The following is an 18,624-nucleotide window of genomic DNA, read 5'->3' as shown; positions in this document are numbered from 1 at the left end:
GGGGTTGAGGGAGATGGGGAGATGGTGAGTAGGTGGGATTGAGGGAGATGGGGAGATGGTGAGTAGGTGGGATTGAGGGAGATGGTGGGGTTGAGGGAGATGGGGAGAAGGTGAGTAGGTGGGGTTGGGGGAGATGGGGAGACGGTGGGGTTGAGGGAGATGGAGAGACGGTGAGTAGGTGGAGTTGGGGGAGATGGGGAGAGGGTGAGTAGGTGGGGTTGAGGGAGACGGGGAGTAGGTGGGGTTGAGGGAGATGGGGAGACGGTGGGGTTGAGGGAGATGGAGAGACGGTGAGTAGGTGGAGTTGAGGGAGATGGGGAGAGGGTGAGTAGGTGGAGTTGAGGGAGATGGGGAGACGGTGAGTAGGTGGGGTTGAGGGAGACGGGGAGTAGGTGGGGTTGAGGGAGGGTTAGGGTTAGGGTTAGGGTTAGGGTGAGTCGGTGGGGTTGAGGGAGATGGGGAGACGGTGAGTAGGTGGAGTTGGGGGAGATGGGGAGACGGTGGGGTTGAGGGATACGGGGAGACGGTGAGTAGGTGGGGTTGGGGGAGACGGTGAGTCGGTGAGTCGGTGGGGTTGGGGGAGACGGTGAGTCGGTGAGTCGGTGGGGTTGGGGGAGACGGTGAGTCGGTGAGTCGGTGGGGTTGGGGGAGATGGGGAGACGGTGGGGTTGAGGGAGACGGGGAGAGGGTGAGTAGGTGGGGTTGTGGGAGATGGGGAGACGGTGGGGTTGAGGGAGACGGGGAGAGGGTGAGTAGGTGGGGTTGAGGGAGACGGGGAGAGGGTGAGTAGGTGGGGTTGTGGGAGATGGGGAGACGGTGAGTCGGTGGGATTGGGGGAGACGGGGAGAGTGTGAGTAGGTGGGGTTGGGGGAGATGGGGAGAGGGTGAGTAGGTGGGGTTGGGGGAGATGGGGAGAGGGTGAGTCGGTGGGGTTGAGGGAGATGGAGAGACGGTGAGTCGGTGGGATTGGGGGAGACGGGGAGAGTGTGAGTAGGTGGGGTTGGGGGAGATGGGGAGAGGGTGAGTAGGTGGGGTTGGGGGAGATGGGGAGAGGGTGAGTCGGTGGGGTTGAGGGAGATGGAGAGACGGTGAGTCAGTGGGGTTGAGGGAGATGGAGAGACGGTGAGTAGGTGGAGTTGAGGGAGATGGGGAGAGGGTGAGTCGGTGGAGTTGTGGGAGACGGGGAGATGGGGAGACGGTGGGGTTGAGGGAGACGGGGAGACGGTGAGTAGGTGGGGTTGGGGGAGATGGGGAGACGGTGAGTCGGTGGGGTTGGGGAAGATGGGTAGACGGTGGGGTTGGGGGAGATGGGGAGACGGGGAGACGGTGAGTCGGTGGAGTTGAGGGAGAGGGTGAGTAGGTGGAGTTGAGTGGGGAGATGGGGAGACGGTGGGGTTGGGGGAGACGGTGAGTAGGTGGAGTTGAGGGAGAGGGTGAGTAGGTGGAGTTGAGTGGGGAGATGGGGAGACGGTGGGGTTGGGGGAGACGGTGAGTAGGTGGAGTTGAGGGAGAGGGTGAGTAGGTGGAGTTGAGGGAGAGGGTGAGTAGATGGAGTTGAGTGGGGAGATGGGGAGACGGTGGGGTTGGGGGAGACGGTGAGTCGGTGGAGTTGAGGGAGAGGGTGAGTAGGTGGAGTTGAGTGGGGAGATGGGGAGACGGTGGGGTTGGGGGAGACGGTGAGTAGGTGGAGTTGAGGGAGAGGGTGAGTAGGTGGGGTTGAGGGAGAGGGTGAGTCGGTGGAGTTGAGGGAGAGGGTGAGTAGGTGGAGTTGAGTGGGGAGATGGGGAGACGGTGGGGTTGGGGGAGACGGTGAGTAGGTGGAGTTGAGGGAGAGGGTGAGTAGGTGGGGTTGAGTGGGGAGATGGGGAGACGGTGGGGTTGGGGGAGACGGTGAGTAGGTGGAGTTGAGGGAGAGGGTGAGTAGGTGGAGTTGAGTGGGGAGATGGGGAGAGGGTGGGGTTGGGGGAGACGGTGAGTAGGTGGGGTTGAGTCCTGTGGTGATTGTGATTGGCCTCTTCATTTCTCTCTTTGTCCCCCAATCAAAGCCACTCAACCCTCTCCTCCGAGAAACGTTGAACATCGGGAATCTCAAACAATGACCATGAAATACCCGTTCGTCCCGAGGATTTGTGCAGCAAAGTCTGGGCACTTACCATGATCCTGCCTGGTTCGACCACACTGAAAGTGATGGTGACCCCAAAGACCTCGGTCGTGACCACCTTGGTGTAGGAGACCGCGTTGTTGCCTCGGTGATTGTTCTGCACGCGGACTTCGAAGGGGGTGAGATCGGGGTCTTTGGAACACAGGCCCGACAGCTTGTAGATGCAGGTGCCCATGAAATCGAACTTCACCCCGTCAAATGTGGTGTAGTGCGGGTCCCCGGAGGCGGAGCAGGTCGAGTAGCTGGCCGGGAAGCAGCCTCGGACGCCATCGACCGTGGCGCACAGCTCGCCGGCTTTGCAACGGGCCTCGTTGCAAATCACCATCTTCAAGGCAGGGTCGCAGACGCACTGGACGCGGCACTTCCCCTCTGCCCAGAACTTATCGTTGGGCTTGTAGTAGAGACCCAGGTGGGTGCAGCCGCAAGCTTTGGACGGCACGCACTTTCCATCCACCAACACGTGGCCTGCATTGCACCGGCAGCTCTCCACGCAGGGCTGGGTACAGCGAGCCGGAGCGGACGGGTCCTCGCAGGTCGGCGAACAGGCACTCCCACATTCCTCGTAGTGGCTGTTTTCAGGGCACTCGTAGGCTGTGGAGAGACCAGAGACAGACTGAGTCTCAGGCTGAGTCAGAGAGATAGTCAGAGAGCGACAAGTGATCCTGCTCCATCACGGACCAAGCCAATAATAATACTCAAGCAGAATCAACACATGGGCCTCATGGTAACAGCTGCCGTTTATACAGAACCACAGGAGGAGGAGGACGTTCGGCCCGTCGTGTCTGTGCCAACCCTTCGCTATTCCCAAGCTAATCCCACTGCCCCATTCTCTCCCTGCAGCCCTGTATCAATCCCAAAAAGGCACCGACTCTCACTGGGGTACGGGTCCCACACACACCGACTCTCACTGGGGTACGGGTCCCACACACACTGACTCTCACTGGGGTACGGGTCCCACGGACACCGACTCTCACTGGGGTACGGGTCCCACACACACCGACTCTCACTGGGGTACGGGTCCCACGGACGCCGACTCTCACTGGGGTACGGGTCCCACAGACACTGACTCTCACTGGGGTACGGGTCCCACACACACTGACTCTCACTGGGGTACGGGTCCCACACACACCGACTCTCACTGGGGTACGGGTCCCACACACACCGACTCTCACTGGGGTACGGGTCCCACAGACACCGACTCTCACTGGGGTACGGGTCCCACAGACACCGACTCTCACTGGGGTACGGGTCCCACACACACCGACTCTCACTGGGGTACGGGTCCCACACACACCGACTCTCACTGGGGTACGGGTCCCACGGACACCGACTCTCACTGGGGTACGGGTCCCACAGACACCGACTCTCACTGGGGTACGGGTCCCACACACACCGACTCTCACTGGGGTACGGGTCCCACACACACCGACTCTCACTGGGGTACGGGTCCCACAGACACCGACTCTCACTGGGGTACGGGTCCCACAGACACTGACTCTCACTGGGGTACGGGTCCCACAGACACCGACTCTCACTGGGGTACGGGTCCCACAGACACCGACTCTCACTGGGGTACGGGTCCCACACACACCGACTCTCACTGGGGTACGGGTCCCACACACACCGACTCTCACTGGGGTACGGGTCCCACACACACCGACTCTCACTGGGGTACGGGTCCCACACACTGGGTATGGACCCTGTGTCCTTCCTGCTCTGTGCAACTCAGTCGCACACCGGAGAGGGGTCACCTCCCCACGGAACCTTTGGGGGTGCCCGGTTTTCTACCTGTAATAGACTTGGGGGACGACCAGACTCTCTGCGGGGGGGGGGGGGTGGGGGGGCGGAGACAGAGGGTGAAAATCACCTTGGGCATTAGTGGTAAAGAGGAGATGGTGAATTCGCTGCCAGTTTCACATTCTGCCCACATTCTTTTGCTCTGGGCGTACAAGCCGACTGGCAGATTCACCAACGCCCGCTGTGTGGCGACGAATCTCACCGCCTGCGCTCTCGCACTGGACGAGAAGATGCCTCTGCGTCCCGCTCTCCAATGAATTGCCTCAACCCCCCTTCCCCCCCGCCCTTGGCGTGTCGAGGCGGACCCTCCCGCCCTACTTACGGCAGGACGCTGCCTTGCGCCATCCCTTTACGGTGACGCCCGCCTTTTGGCACTCCGTGGCGTAGGCGTTGAGAGCCTGGCAGAACATGCTCTTCAGGCCCTGGTGGAGGCAGACGTCGTACACGCAGCTGTCGAAGAACGGGGAATGTTCGACCTTGACGTGACACTGGCGGAAGACGGTTTTCAGCAAGCCGCAGTACTTTTCGCTCTGGTACAAGCTCCGCTTGTCGTCGGGACAGGTCGGGCAGTAGCCCCGGCATTTGTCCCAGCAGAACAGGTCGTGGTCAAAGACCTTCCAGCCCTTGGCCCAGTCCACGATGGATGTCACAGTGGTTCCATTCGGAGTGACCGTCTCGTCACCCAGCTTCGCATTGAAGTTACCGCACAGCCCGCACATGTTGTTGAAGTAGCTGCTCGGAAGGTAAATGATCAGATACGAGTTCCACTCGTACAACACTTTCAGGCCAAAGTCCGTTTCCAAGACAGCGAACGCCCCGCTCTGGTAGAGACGCAGTTTACCGTCTTCGAGCGTCGCGGGGAGACTTGTTCGGACGTCATCAATCTGCACAAACCAGGGGGAATTTTCAAGATGATTGCTCACGATCAGCAGAGGTACGTATCGATCAGCAAACAACACGGCATAAGGCAATGGGTACAGGGTTAGATACAGAGTAAAGCTCCCTCTACACTGTCCCATCAAACACTCCCAGGGCAGGTACAGGGTTAGATACAGAGTAAAGCTCCCTCTACACTGTCCCATCAAACACTCCCAGGGCCGGTACAGGGTTAGATACAGAGTAAAGCTCCCTCTACACTGTCCCATCAAACACTCCCAGGGCCGGTACAGGGTTAGATACAGAGTAAAGCTCCCTCTACACTGTCCCATCAAACACTCCCAGGGCAGGTACAGGGTTAGATACAGAGTAAAGCTCCCTCTACACTGTCCCATCAAACACTCCCAGGGGCAGGTACAGGGTTCGATACAGAGTAAAGCTCCCTCTACACTGTCCCATCAAACACTCCCAGGGCAGGTACAGGGTTAGATACAGAGTAAAGCTCCCTCTACACTGTCCCGTCAAACACTCCCAGGGTCAGGTACAGGGTTAGATACAGAGTAAAGCTCCCTCTACACTGTCCCATCAAACACTCCCAGGGTCAGGTACAGGGTTAGATACAGAGTAAAGCTCCCTCTACACTGTCCCATCAAACACTCCCAGGGCCGGTACAGGGTTAGATACAGAGTAAAGCTCCCTCTACACTGTCCCATCAAACACTCCCAGGGCAGGTACAGGGTTAGATACAGAGTAAAGCTCCCTCTACACTGTCCCGTCAAACACTACCAGGGCAGGTACAGGGTTAGATACAGAGTAAAGCTCCCTCTACACTGTCCCATCAAACACTCCCAGGGTCAGGTACAGGGTTAGATACAGAGTAAAGCTCCCTCTACACTGTCCCATCAAACACTCCCAGGGTCAGGTACAGGGTTAGATACAGAGTAAAGCTCCCTCTACACTGTCCCATCAAACACTCCCAGGGCAGGTACAGGGTTAGATACAGAGTAAAGCTCCCTCTACACTGTCCCATCAAACACTCCCAGGGCAGGTACAGGGTTAGATACAGAGTAAAGCTCCCTCTACACTGTCCCATCAAACACTCCCAGGGCAGGTACAGGGTTAGATACAGAGTAAAGCTCCCTCTACACTGTCCTGTCCACTGCTATGTTTCCTGTCCCTGGAAAACGATGCCAGTGAGTTGCGGGTGATGACAGTATGTTTATCTGTGTCTCCCTATCGGTTATTGATCGACAGTCGGACCGCGTCACATGTTAACGATCTCACGCGAGCGTCCCACCCCACAGTGTGTGACAGCCTCACCCTGACTCGGCCCGTCTCGGATTTGTGAATGGAGATCTTGTAGCCGTAGACGTAGACGTGCACCAGTTTGACGAAGGACACGGCCGTGTTGCCTCGGGCGTCGTTCTTGGCCTCGACCTTGAAGGGGATTAAGTTGGCGTCGGAGCCGCAGGTCTTAGCTACGACGTAGGTGCAGGTGCCTTGGAAGTCAAAGTTAAGACCGTCGAAGGTGTGATAGTGAGGGTCTCCCCAGGCCCAGCAGGTCCCGGTGTACTGGGGGACACACACCGCTGCCCCCTTCTCCACCTTGCACGTCTCCTTCACTCGGCAATTTGCTGCTTTGCACGGGTCTGAACGGGACAGAACGCAACACACACACAGACTCAATAAAACAGAAAGCTTCAAACTCCCTGACCGGGCTCACCGGCTCGTATCGAAAGAGAGAAAGGTTTGCATTTCTGCAGCGCCTATCATCTCCACAGGACGTCCCCGAAGAGCTTTACACCCAGTGAAGTACTTTTTTTGAAGTGTGGTCACTGTTGTAATGTGGGAAACGCGGCAGCCAATTTGCGCACAGCAAGATCCCACAAACAGCAATGTGATAAATGACCAGATCATCTGTTTTTTTAGTGATGTTGGTTGAGGGATAAATATCGGCCCCAGGACACCGGGGAGAACTCCCCCCTGCTCTTCTTCAAAATAGTGGCCGTGGGATCTTTTACATCCACCTGAGAGGGGCAGACGGGGCCTCGGTTTAATGTCTCATCCGAAAGACGGCACCTCTGACAGTGCGGCGCTCCCTCAGTACTGACCCTCCGACAGTGCGGCGCTCCCTCAGTACTGACCCTCCGACAGTGCGGGGCTCCCTCAGTACTGACCCTCCGACAGTGCGGCGCTCCCTCAGTACTGACCCTCCGACAGTGCGGCGCTCCCTCAGTACCGACCCTCCGACAGTGCGGCGCTCCCTCAGTACTGACCCTCCGACAGTGCGGCGCTCCCTCAGTACTGACCCTCCGACAGTGCAGCACTCCCTCAGTACTGACCCTCCGACAGTGCGGCGCTCCCTCAGTACCGACCCTCCGACAGTGCAGGGCTCCCTCAGTACTGACCCTCCGACAGTGCGGCGCTCCCTCAGTACTGACCCTCCGACAGTGCGGCGCTCCCTCAGTACTGACCCTCCGACAGTGCAGGGTTCCCTCAGTACTGACCCTCCGACAGTGCAGGGTTCCCTCAGTACTGACCCTCCGACAGTGCGGCGCTCCCTCAGTACGGACCCTCCGACAGTGCAGCGCTCCCTCAGTACCGACCCTCCGACAGTGCAGCGCTCCCTCAGTACCGACCCTCCGACAGTGCGGCGCTCCCTCAGTACTGACACTGGGGAGTGTCGGCCTGGATTATGGGGCTCAAGTTTCTGGAGCGGGGGCTCGAACCCACGACCTTCTGAAGGTTTGGCCGCTGATAGCTGCCAGAACAGGCACTGCCAGTAAGATGGGCTGCCTTCCCATCAGGCTCTGGAGTCCCCTCTCCGCCCCCCCCCCCACTTACCGTGAGCAAGCCCCAAATTCGGGGTTGCTCCCTCCATAACCGAGACCTCCCCCACAAGCCGAACCTCAGAAAACAGTCGGGGGGCCAGGTCTGTCACACACCGCCCGACCCAGCACTGGGTCGAGACGTGAGGGTCCAGGGTGGTAAATCAGGCCCTGTGCTCTCTGATTGTCAATCCCACCGAGACGGTGGGCAGTTTTCGCCCACCTGGGATTGACCTGGTGCTGGGACCTCCGTGAGGCGGACGCGGAGGGGAACGGCTGGTCTCGATACTGAACCCTACCCTTGTTGTGACATCCCAAGACTCCATTTTTAATGTCACATTTCTTGTCGCTCGCACAGGAGATCTCTTCACAGAACAGGCCTGCCAGGGTACACGTGCACCTCTCCTTACACCCCGTCTGGATGGTAACTTCATCCGGCTGTGGAGGAGACAAACAGGAGTGAGTCAGTATCGGCAGGGGGTCCCCCGGGGGTCTGTCGATATCGGCAGGGGGTCCCCCGGGGGTCTGTCGATATCGGCAGGGGGTCCCCCGGGGGTCTGTCGATATCGGCAGGGGGTCCCCCGGGGGTCTGTCGATATCGGCAGGGGGTCCCCCGGGGGTCTGTCGATATCGGCAGGGGGTCCCCCGGGGGTCTGTCGATATCGGCAGGGGGTCCCCCGGGGGTCTGTCGATATCGGCAGGGGGTCCCCCGGGAGTGAGTCAGTATCGGCAGGGGGTCCCCCAGGAGTGAGTCAGTATCGGCAGGGGGTCCCCCGGGTGTCTGTCGATATCGGCAGGGGGTCCCCCGGGGGTCTGTCGATATCGGCAGGGGGTCCCCCGGGGGTCTGTCGATATCGGCAGTACAATATTACAATATGTTGTAATGTCGGAAACGTGGCAGCCAACTTGTGCACAGCAAGATCCCACAAACAGCAATGAGATACTGATCAGTGGTATTGGTTGAGGGATAAATATTCGGCCCAGGACACCGGGGAGAACGCCCCTGCTCTCTCAGTACTGACACTGGGGAGTGTCGGCCTGGATTATGGGGCTCGAGTCTCTGGAGTGGGGGCTCGAACCCACGACCTTCTGACTCAGAGGCGAGAGTGAGAGAGAGAGAGACCCACTGAGTCACGTCATGTCTGATATCCCTCTAATGTGAAGCAAATAACAGGTGGGTTGCCATGCAAACGGGCGCTGTAGGGGAAACCGTTGACGAGGGGTTCGCCCCGTTGACGAGGGGTTCGCCCCGATGACGAGGGGTTCGCCCCGTTGACGAGGGGTTCGCCCCGATGACGAGGGGTTTGCCCCGATGACGAGGGGTTTGCCTCATTGACGAGGGGTTTGCCTCGTTGACGAAGGTTTGCCCCGTTGACAAGGGGTTCACCCCGATGACGAGGGGTTCGCCCCGATGACGAGGGGTTTGCCCCGTTGACGAGGGGTTTGCCTCGTTGACGAGGGGTTCGCCCCGATGACGAGGGGTTTGCCCCGTTGACGAGGGGTTTGCCTCGTTGACGAGGGGTTCGCCCCGATGACGAGGGGTTCGCCCCGATGACGAGGGGTTCGCCCCGTGATACTAACCTTGTAATACCGCCCATTCTCAAAACAACCACATCCATCGATGGAAACACATTGGTCGCCATCCAAGAAGAAGCCATCGTCGCACTGGCATCCCTCGGAGCAGGTGTCTGGGCACTTGGTCAGGTCGGTGAGCCCAGCACAGGTAGTTTCACAGGTGTCAGCACAAATCTCGTAGTGGCTGTTCACTGGGCACTTCATCGCTGTGACACAAAACAAAACAAAAACGGGTTAAGGAAGTGAAGGGGTTGAAGAATGTCCTGGGGGAAATGGGAGAAGAGGATCCATCGGCTGTAAAGGACGACAAAGACTTGGCCCAATGATTCTACGGCGGAAGGGTCGGTAACCAGAGGACACAGATTTAAGGTGATTGGCAAAAGAACCAAAGGTGACATGAGGAAAAACTTTTTACACAGCGAGTGGTTATGATCTGGAATGCACTGCCCGAGGGGGTGGTGGAGGCAGATTCAATGATGGCCTTCAAAAGGGAATTGGATAAATACTTGAAGAGAAAAAATTTGCAGGGCTACAGGGAAAGAGCGGGGGAGTGGGACTAGCTGGATTGCTCTTACAAAGAGCCAGCACGGGCTCACTGGGCCGAACGGCCTCCTTCAGTGCTGTAACCTTTCTGTGATTCTATTCTAACATAGCTTGCTCAGGAATGGCTCAGAGGGCCTCCAAATTACCGAGTACAGTGACTTATCGTCTTGTGGGCAAACACCGCAGCCATTTTCCACACAGCAAGATCCCACAAACTGCCCTGAAGTGAATGCCCATTTAATCTGGGCAGGGGGGGGGGGGGCGGAGGGAGTTGCCCCCAGGACTCTGCTGCTGCTCTTCCAATAATGCCGTAGGATCTTGGAGACCCGCCCGAACCATCGAGATAGACAACCAGCTAACCCTGTACATTGTGTCTGGAGTTGGTTCAGTTTGCTGGGATATACGTAGTTGATGTTAATTGGGGTGAGCTTTTATCTCTCATTGGGAGACACTCAATCAGCCCGTGATTGGAACAGGAGGAGGCCATTCAGCCCCTTGAGCCTGTTCCACCGTTCAGTTGGATCATGGCCGATCTGTATATTGCCCATTGTTTGAGTAAATCCTATATTCTACTAAATAATTCCATTCATTAGCACAAGTGCCATGACCAGAGGTTAAAGGATGATAGAACATGATAATCGAGTACTTCAGTGGTATCACCAGCCCTGAAAAAGAACAACTCCCATTTCTACAGCGCCTTTAACGTAGTAAAACGTCCCAAGGTGCTTCACAAAATTTGACACCGAGCCACATTAAGGAGATATTAGGACAGGTGACCAAAAGCTTGGTCAAAGAGGTAGGTTTTAAGGAGGAGAGAGAGAGGCGGAGAGGTTTAGGGAGGGAATTCCAGAGCTTAGGGCCCAGGCAGCTGAAGGCACGGCCGCCAATGGTTGGGTGACGCGGAACAAAGAGTTTCAAAGCCCTCTTGAGGTTTGAGAGATCTTCGGACAGCAACAAACCGCAGTGATGATATTTTGTTGATACTCACGACAGAAGGTCTCGCTCCTCCAGCCTTTCACGTTGGCGTTCTGGGCCTGACAGGCCGACACATAAGCCTGGATGCTGTCACAGAGCACCTGGATGTTGCTGTTCGACTGGCAAGTATCGTAGAGGCAGTTGAGGTAGAACTGCTTGGGATCGATCACTTCTTTACAGGCTTTGAGGGGGCTGTTGGCTACGTAGAAGAAGCCACAGTAATTGTCCTTCTGGAAGATGGCCAACTTCTTGGGCTCGCAAACCGGGCACTGGTTGCCGCAGCCGTTGTTGCACTTGGCCCCCTCGACAAAGACGCTCCAGCTCTTGCCGAAAACCGTCACGTCCTTCGTCGTCGCACCGTCGCGGAGCGTGAACTCGTCTGTCTTCTTGCCGTTGAAGTTCCCACAGAGGCCCTGCATCTTCCCCCTGTAGTTACCAGGGACCGTCACCACCACGTAGTAAGTCAGGTCGTAGGTGACCACCAGGCCAAAGTCCGTCTCTATCACCGCCTTGTTTCCGTGCTGGTAGACCCAGATTTTGCCGCCGTCGACCGTCAGGGGCAGATTGGTCAGGATTCCGTTGATCTGCAAGCAAATAACCCAATCAAGCCCAAATGGATCTCAGCTCCAATTTCGACATTCAATCACCTCCAACTCCTGGAGACCTGAGTAAGGAACCAAGGGGGTCGCCAAACCCTCCAGGATTGTCCTGGAGTCTCTCAGGAATTGAAGACTAATCTCCAGGACTGTGCTGAGAGCAGAACCTCGGGAGGAAAATCACTGGGGCGTTAAAAAAAACAGGAAATGGTCACTTTCTTCAAACACTTTTGTTCTTTAGTTATAAAAATATCGGACCGAGGGACTGGTTGACTGACAATGAGGAATCGTCCAATCGGATAATGAAGTGCCGATTCGCTTTCCGATTGGCGTAGGGAGGATGGACATGTCAGGTGACCAATGGCGGGAGTGTGGGGGCGGGGCGGCTGGGGGCAGGAGGTCATGTGATGAAACCTCCCAAGAATATGTCCTTCCAGAGTTGGCACCTAACCAATGACCACATATAAATTGGTGTTTCATCGATGGTCTCATATGCCAGAGTCTTTAGACGTGTGGGGCGGGCGAGGCAACAGCCTGAATAATGTTTAAAACTAGCGGACAGGTACACAAATCAATCAAAAATGCGAATGGGATGTTGGCCTTTATCTCGAGGGGGCTAGAATACCAAGGGGAAAAGTCATGTTTCAGATGTACAGAACTCTGGTTAGACCCCATCTGGAGATACTGTGTTCAGTTCTGGGCAGCCTAATCCCACTTTCCCGCTCTTGGTCTGTGGCCCTGTAGGTTACGGCTCTTCAGGTGCACATCCAGGTACTTTTTAAATGAGTTGAGGGTTTCTGCCTCTCCCACCCTCTCAGGCAGTGAGTTCCAGACCCCCACCGCCCTCTGGGTGAAAAACTTCTCCTCAGCTCCCCTCTAATCCTTCTACCAATCACTTTAAATCTATGGCCCCTGGTTATTGACCTCTCTGCTAAGGGAAATAGGTCCTCCCTATCCACTCTATCTCGGCCCCTCATAATTTTATACACAATTAAATCTCCCCTCAGCCTCCTCTGTTCCAAAGAAAACAACCCCAGCCTATCCAATCTTTCCCCATAGCTAAAATTCTCCAGTCCCGGCAACATCCTCGTAAATCTCCTCTGCACCCTCTCCAGTGCAATCACATCTTTCCTGTAATGTGGTGACCAGAACTGTACACAGTACTCAAGCTGTGGCCTAACTAGTGTTTTATACATTTCCAGAATAACCTCCCTGCTCTTATATTCTATGCCTCGGCTAATAAAGGAAAGTATCCTGTATGCCTTCTTAACCACCTTATCTACCTGTCCTGCTACCTTCAGGGATCTGTGGACATGCACTCCAAGGTCCCTCACTTCCTCTACACCTCTCAGTATCCTCCCATTTATTGTGTACTCCCTTGCCTTGTTTGCCCTCCCCAAATGCATTACCTCACACTTCTCAGGATTGAATTCCATTTGCCACTTTTCTGCCCACCTGACCGATCCGTTGAGCCCTTCCTGCAGTCTACAGCTTTCCTCCAAATGACCAATTTTTGTATCATCTGCAAGCTCCCTAATCATGCCCCCTACATTTAAATCTAAATCATTAATATATACCACAAAAAGCAAGGGACCTGGCCCTGTGGAACCCCACCGAAAACAGCCTTCCAGTCACACCCGTCGACCATTACCCTTTGCTTCCTGCCACTGAGCCAATTTTGGATTCGATTTGCCACTTTCCCTTGGATCCCATGGGCTTTTACTTTCCTGACCAGTCTGCCGTGTGGGACCTCGTCAAAAGCCTTGCTAAAACCCATGTAGATTGCATCAAACGCGCTACCCTCATCGACCCTCCTTGTTACGGCCTCCTCCCATTCTATTCCTCGGGCACCCTGAGCGAGTTGTTCCCAAAGGATCGGGTCCTTCTGTAGGGATTGGAATCTCTTTAGGGTTCAGGACAGCTGCCAGCGAGCAGATCTGGGACCGGGAGTTGAAGGAAGTGCCCGCCATTTTTTTTTTACCTTCACTTTCCAGCGGACTTTCTGCTCCAGAATCAGCTTGTGACCGTGCACCTCCACCTCCGCCAGCCTGGTGACCGACACCTTGCCGTTGCCGTAGCTTTCGTTCTCCACGTTGACCGTGAATTTGGGCAACCGTTCCTCGTCCTTTCGGACCCGGGCCAGGGTGTAGGTGCAGGTCCCCTGGAAATCGAAGGCCACGTTGTCAAACGAGAGGTAGTGGGGGTCTCCAGCGGCCGAGCACTTCCCGACACCGACCGCGTGGCACCCTTGCACCCCGTTCACCACCTTACACTCCTCGTAGTCTCCGCACTTGATGCTGTGGCACCGCACGGCCCCTCCCTCCTCGCACGTGCACTGCTCGCCGCACTGCCTGCCGGGGAAGAACGCCTCGCCCGATTTGTAGTAGGCCCCGCCGTAGACGCAGCCGCACTGAGCCAGGGGCACGCACCGCTCCCCGCTCAGGACGTAGCCGTCGTCGCACTGGCATCCCTCGCTGCACGGCGCACTGCACCCCTCTGGTTCCGTCAGGCTGGCACACGTGGCTGGGCATCCCGTCCCGCACACTTCGTAATGGCTGTTCTCAGGGCACGCCAGGGCTGCAAAAATACAAACACGCAGACTGGGCCTCAGTCCACTGCTTTCAATCAGCTCATTTCATGACTGGAATTTCACACCGAGTCAACTGGAGGAACAACTCGCAATCCTCAGACTCCCTCTCTCCTCATATCTTTCTCTCTCCCTCCCCTTTTCTCTTTCTCTCTCCCCAACTAACTCTTTCTCTCCCTCTCCCCATGTCTCTCTCCCTCTCCCTCTCCCCATGTCTCTCTCCCTCTCCCTCTCCCCATGTCTCTCTCCCTCTCCCTCTCCCCATGTCTCTCTCCCTCTCCCTCTCCCCATGTCTCTCTCCCTCTCCCTCTCCCCATGTCTCTCTCCCTCTCCCTCTCCCCATGTCTCTCTCCCTCTCCCTCTCCCCATGTCTCTCTCCCTATGTCTCTCTCCCTCTCCCCATGTCTCTCTCCCTCTCCCCATGTCTCTCTCCCTCTCCCCATGTCTCTCTCCCTCTCCCCATGTCTCTCTCCCTCTCCCCATGTCTCTCTCCCTCTCCCCATGTCTCTCTCCCTCTCCCCATGTCTCTCTCCCTCTCCCCATGTCTCTCTCCCTCTCCCCATGTCTCTCTCCCTCTCCCCATGTCTCTCTCCCTCTCCCCATGTCTCTCTCCCTCTCCCTCTCCCCATGTCTCTCTTCCTCTCCCCATGTCCCTCTCTCCCTCTCCCCATGTCTCTCTCCCTCTCCCCATGTCTCTCTCCCTCTCCCCATGTCTCTCTCCCTCTCCCTCTCCCCATGTCTCTCTTCCTCTCCCCATGTCCCTCTCTCCCTCTCCCCATGTCTCTCTCCCTCTCCCCATGACTCTCTCCCTCTCCCCATGTCTCTCTCCCTCCCTCCTGCACCGTGGGGACCTTTCACTACGTTATAGGAGCTGTATAGATCGGAGTAGTTACGCCCCCCCGGTACTTACGGCAGAACTTTTTGCTTCGCCACTGGTAGACGGTCAGCCCGATGTCCTGGCAAGCAGCTGCGTAGCTGGCCACTGCCTGGCAGACCACCGTCTGGTGGCCCTTGTAGACGCAGGCGTCATAGACACAATCATCAAAGTACCCCTTGGGGTCCAGACGGCCCCGACAGTCCCGGAAGGGCCCGCCGCCGTCCACCATCTTGCCGCAGAACTCTGCGGCTTCGTAGCGGCGCTTGGCCACGATGTCGCACTGCGGGCACTTGCCCTGGCACTCGTGGACGCAGCCCGGGGTGGTGTCCACTTGCCAGCTCTCTCCGAACTTGGCCGGGCTGGAGGTCAGCCCCCCGCTGCTCGTCTTCAGGTCGTTATCCCGCTTCCCGTCAAAGTCCCCGCACAGCCCGCACACGGCTCCGGCGTAGGTGCTGGGGAGGGTGACCGTGATCCGCGTTCGCCAATCGTAGGTCACCCGCAGCCCGAAATCCGTTTCCAGCCTGGCTCCTCGGCCACTCCTGTAGATGGTGATTTTGTCCGTGTCGATGTGGTGGGGAAGGTTCACCAGGATTCCGTTCACCTGTCAGATCGCACACAATGGACGTGTTACCCAGCGGCAGGCTCGCGTCCCAGAGCTTTCTGGCTTTAATATTTATCCCCCCGCACAATTTGCCAAACTTGTACATTGTCCCTTACTGCCAGCTACAGGAGTGAATCCTGACGCACTGCCTCAATGACAACAATAACTTGCTTATATAAAAAGTGTTAACCTTCACCGGAAGCGAAAATCAGACACAATCTGACCCCGAGCCACATCAGGAGATATTAGGACAGGTGACCAAAAGCTCGGTCAAAGAGGGAGGTTTTAAGGAGCGTCTTAAAGGAGGAGAGAGAGGCGGAGAGGTTTAGGGAGGGAATTCCAGAGCTTAGGGCCCAGGCAGCTGAAGGCACGGCCGCCAATGGTGGAGCGATGGAAATCGGGGGATGGACAAGAGGCCAGAATTGGAGGAGCGCAGAGATCTCGGAGGGTTGGAGGAGGTTACAGAGACAGGGAGAGGCGGGGGGGGGGGGGGAGCGAAGAGGCCATGGAGGGATTTGAACACGAGGGTGATAATTTTTAAATACAGCGGGGATTCTGCTGGAGTCTCACCGTTTAGTACGGACGCCATTTAGTGACCTGCGAAGCTCCTCGGGACGTTTTGCTACGTTAAAGGTGCTGTATAAAGGCAACCTTTTGTGGCTGAAAGGCACGGCCCCCCCCCCCCCACTCCCATTCCGCCCCGGTGAGTTGCGACATACCATCACTTTGCCAACATAATCCCTGGTGATGACAATGGTCTGCCCGTAGACAACGATCCAGGCCAGCCTGGTGAACGAAACCACTCTGCTGCCTCGGTGCTCGTTCTGGACCTGGATATCGAAGGGGACCAGGTCCCTGTCCTTGGCGCAGAGCGAGGAGAACTTGTAGACGCAGGTTCCCTGGAAGTCGTACTTGCGTCCGTCAAACGTCTTGTAGTGGGGGTCACCAATGGCCGAGCAGGTCCCGTAGCCCACTGGGTGGCACCCTCTCACCCCCTTCACCACCTTGCACTGTTCTTTCGCCTTGCAGCGGTGGGAGGCGCACGTCACCCCCCTTGCTCAGCGGGTCGCACTGGCACCGGCTCTGGCACCCCTCGTCGCCCCAGAAGCTCTCGCCCGGCTTGTAGTAGCGGCCCTGGTGGGTGCAGCCGCAGCTCTTGGTGGGGACGCACTTCCCCGCGCTCAGCACATGGCCCGCGTCGCAGAAGCACGACTCCACGCAGACCTTCGTGCACTTGGACCCGGCGGAGGGGTCGGTGCAGGTGGCTGGACAGGAACTCCCGCAGGCTTCATAGTGACTGTTCTCTGGGCAGGGCAGGGCTGAAAGGCAAAAGATTATCTGTGATCGGTAATCCCAGGGTTAGGTAGGACATCTGAGACATGACACACTACTGTAAAACCCACAGCTCACTTTGGCGTCTCATCCAACTCCCCCTCATCAATTCCCATCTCCCCCTCATCAATTCCCATCTCCCCCTCATCAATTCCCATCTCCCCCTCATCAATTCCCATCTCCCCCTCATCAATTCCCATCTCCCCCTCATCAATTCCCATCTCCCCCTCATCAATTCCCATCGCCCCCTCATCAATTCCCATCGCCCCCTCATCAATTCCCATCTCCCCCTCATCAATTCCCATCGCCCCCTCATCAATTCCCATCGCCCCCTCATCAATTCCCATCTCCCCCTCATCAACTCCCATCTCTCCCCAATCAATTCCCATCTCCTCCCTAATCAATTTCCATCTCCCCCAATCAATTTCCATCTCCCCCTAATCAATTTTCATCTCTCCCAATCAATTTCCATCTCTCCCCTTATCAATTCCCATCTCCCCCTAATCAATTTCCATCTCCCCCAATCAATTTTCATCTCTCCCCAATCAATTTCCATCTCTCCCCAATCAATTCCCATCTCCCCCTTATCAATTCCCATCTCCCCCTTATCAATTCCCATCTCTCCCCAATCAATTCCCATCTCCCCCTCATCAATTCCCATCTCCCCCTTATCAATTTCCATTCCCCCGAAGGCACTGACTCTCGCCGGTACAGGCGCGATGGGCCGAACGGGCTCCTTCTGTGCTGGAATTTCCACCATTCCAAAACAAGGCGTTTCCGAGTGCAGATAATGGGGTCGCTCACAGGACTGGCCCAGGCGTCACTCGTTCCAATCGAATCTGTTTCTCAACTCGATTATCAGACCAAGTTTCGAATAATTAGCTGGATAAGGGGAAAAATTTGCAGGGCTATGGGGAAGGACCGGGCGGGGGGAGGAGTGGACTAATTGGATAGCTCCTTCAAAGAGCCAGCATAGGCACAACGGGCCGAATGGCCTCCTTCTGTGCTATATCATTCTATGATTCTATAATACATGAGGTGAAGCAGGGATGGGAGCATGGAATATTTGTGCCGAATGGCCTGTCTCTGTGCTGTAAATTCCATGTAATTCAAACAACTGGATTATAAATCCCATCACCCGGTCGACCAGCTGACGGTTGGCAGCGCCGACTGAAAAACGGAAAACGGATGTTCTCAATTGAATACTCACGGCATTTGGACGGTGTCCTCCAGTCATAAATCTTGACCCCTTCCCTCTGACACACCTCAGCGTAGGCTTTCATAGCCTGGCACAGGAGGGTCTGGAGACCTTTGGAGAGACACACATCGTAGACGCAGTTGTTGACGTAGGGTTTGGAGTCGATCTTGGCGTGGCAATCCCTGAAGGGGCCGTCGGCTTTACTCAGCAGGCCGCAGTAGGAGGGGCCCTCGTATTTCCTCTGGTTGCTGCCGTCGCAGGTCGGGCAGACGCCGTTGCAGTTGTCCCAGCAGAAGATGTCACCATCGGCCACCTTCCAGCTCTTGCCAAAGTCAAGGGCATTGGACACGGCGGCGCCCTTGGGCGTCCTGAAGTCATCGCGCGCGTCTCCGTTGTAGTTCCCGCAGAGGCCGCACGTGCTCCCGTAGAAGCTGCTGCTCACCGTTACCACCAGGTGGTGGTTCCAGTCGTATGTCACCTTCAGGCTGAAGTCTGTTTCGATGATGACGTAGGCCCCACTTTGGTACAAGTTGACCTTTCCGTCATGGAGGGTGAGGGGCAAGTTGGTCCTGATTCCATTGATCTTGGATCGGGAGAGAAAAGCAACACCATAAATATTATTACTCCCTCCGTCCCCTCAAAGCACTGGGTCTCAACTGAACTTCTAAAGTTCGGTCT

The 18,624-nt window shown here is 56.6% G+C and overlaps 1 protein-coding gene across 1 annotated transcript in view; it reads right to left on the bottom strand.

The window, feature by feature from the left end:
• The window catches only part of LOC137306257 (IgGFc-binding protein-like), a 52,324-nt gene that overhangs the window by 18,164 nt on the left and 15,536 nt on the right, over positions 1-18,624 (bottom strand). The window contains 11 exon segments of the mRNA XM_067975411.1: positions 2,154-2,752; positions 4,281-4,842; positions 6,155-6,483; positions 7,962-8,100; positions 9,244-9,443; positions 10,769-11,339; positions 13,333-13,928; positions 14,849-15,416; positions 16,136-16,466; positions 16,468-16,735; positions 17,959-18,529. Coding sequence (XP_067831512.1) covers positions 2,154-2,752; positions 4,281-4,842; positions 6,155-6,483; positions 7,962-8,100; positions 9,244-9,443; positions 10,769-11,339; positions 13,333-13,928; positions 14,849-15,416; positions 16,136-16,466; positions 16,468-16,735; positions 17,959-18,529 — 4,734 coding nt within the window.

This window comes from Heptranchias perlo, chromosome 42, assembly GCF_035084215.1.
Source record: "Heptranchias perlo isolate sHepPer1 chromosome 42, sHepPer1.hap1, whole genome shotgun sequence".
In the NCBI taxonomy this organism is placed as follows: Eukaryota; Metazoa; Chordata; class Chondrichthyes; order Hexanchiformes; family Hexanchidae; genus Heptranchias; species Heptranchias perlo.
Note: the sequence above shows the minus strand (reverse complement) of the source record. Positions and strands in the feature narration are given on the sequence as shown.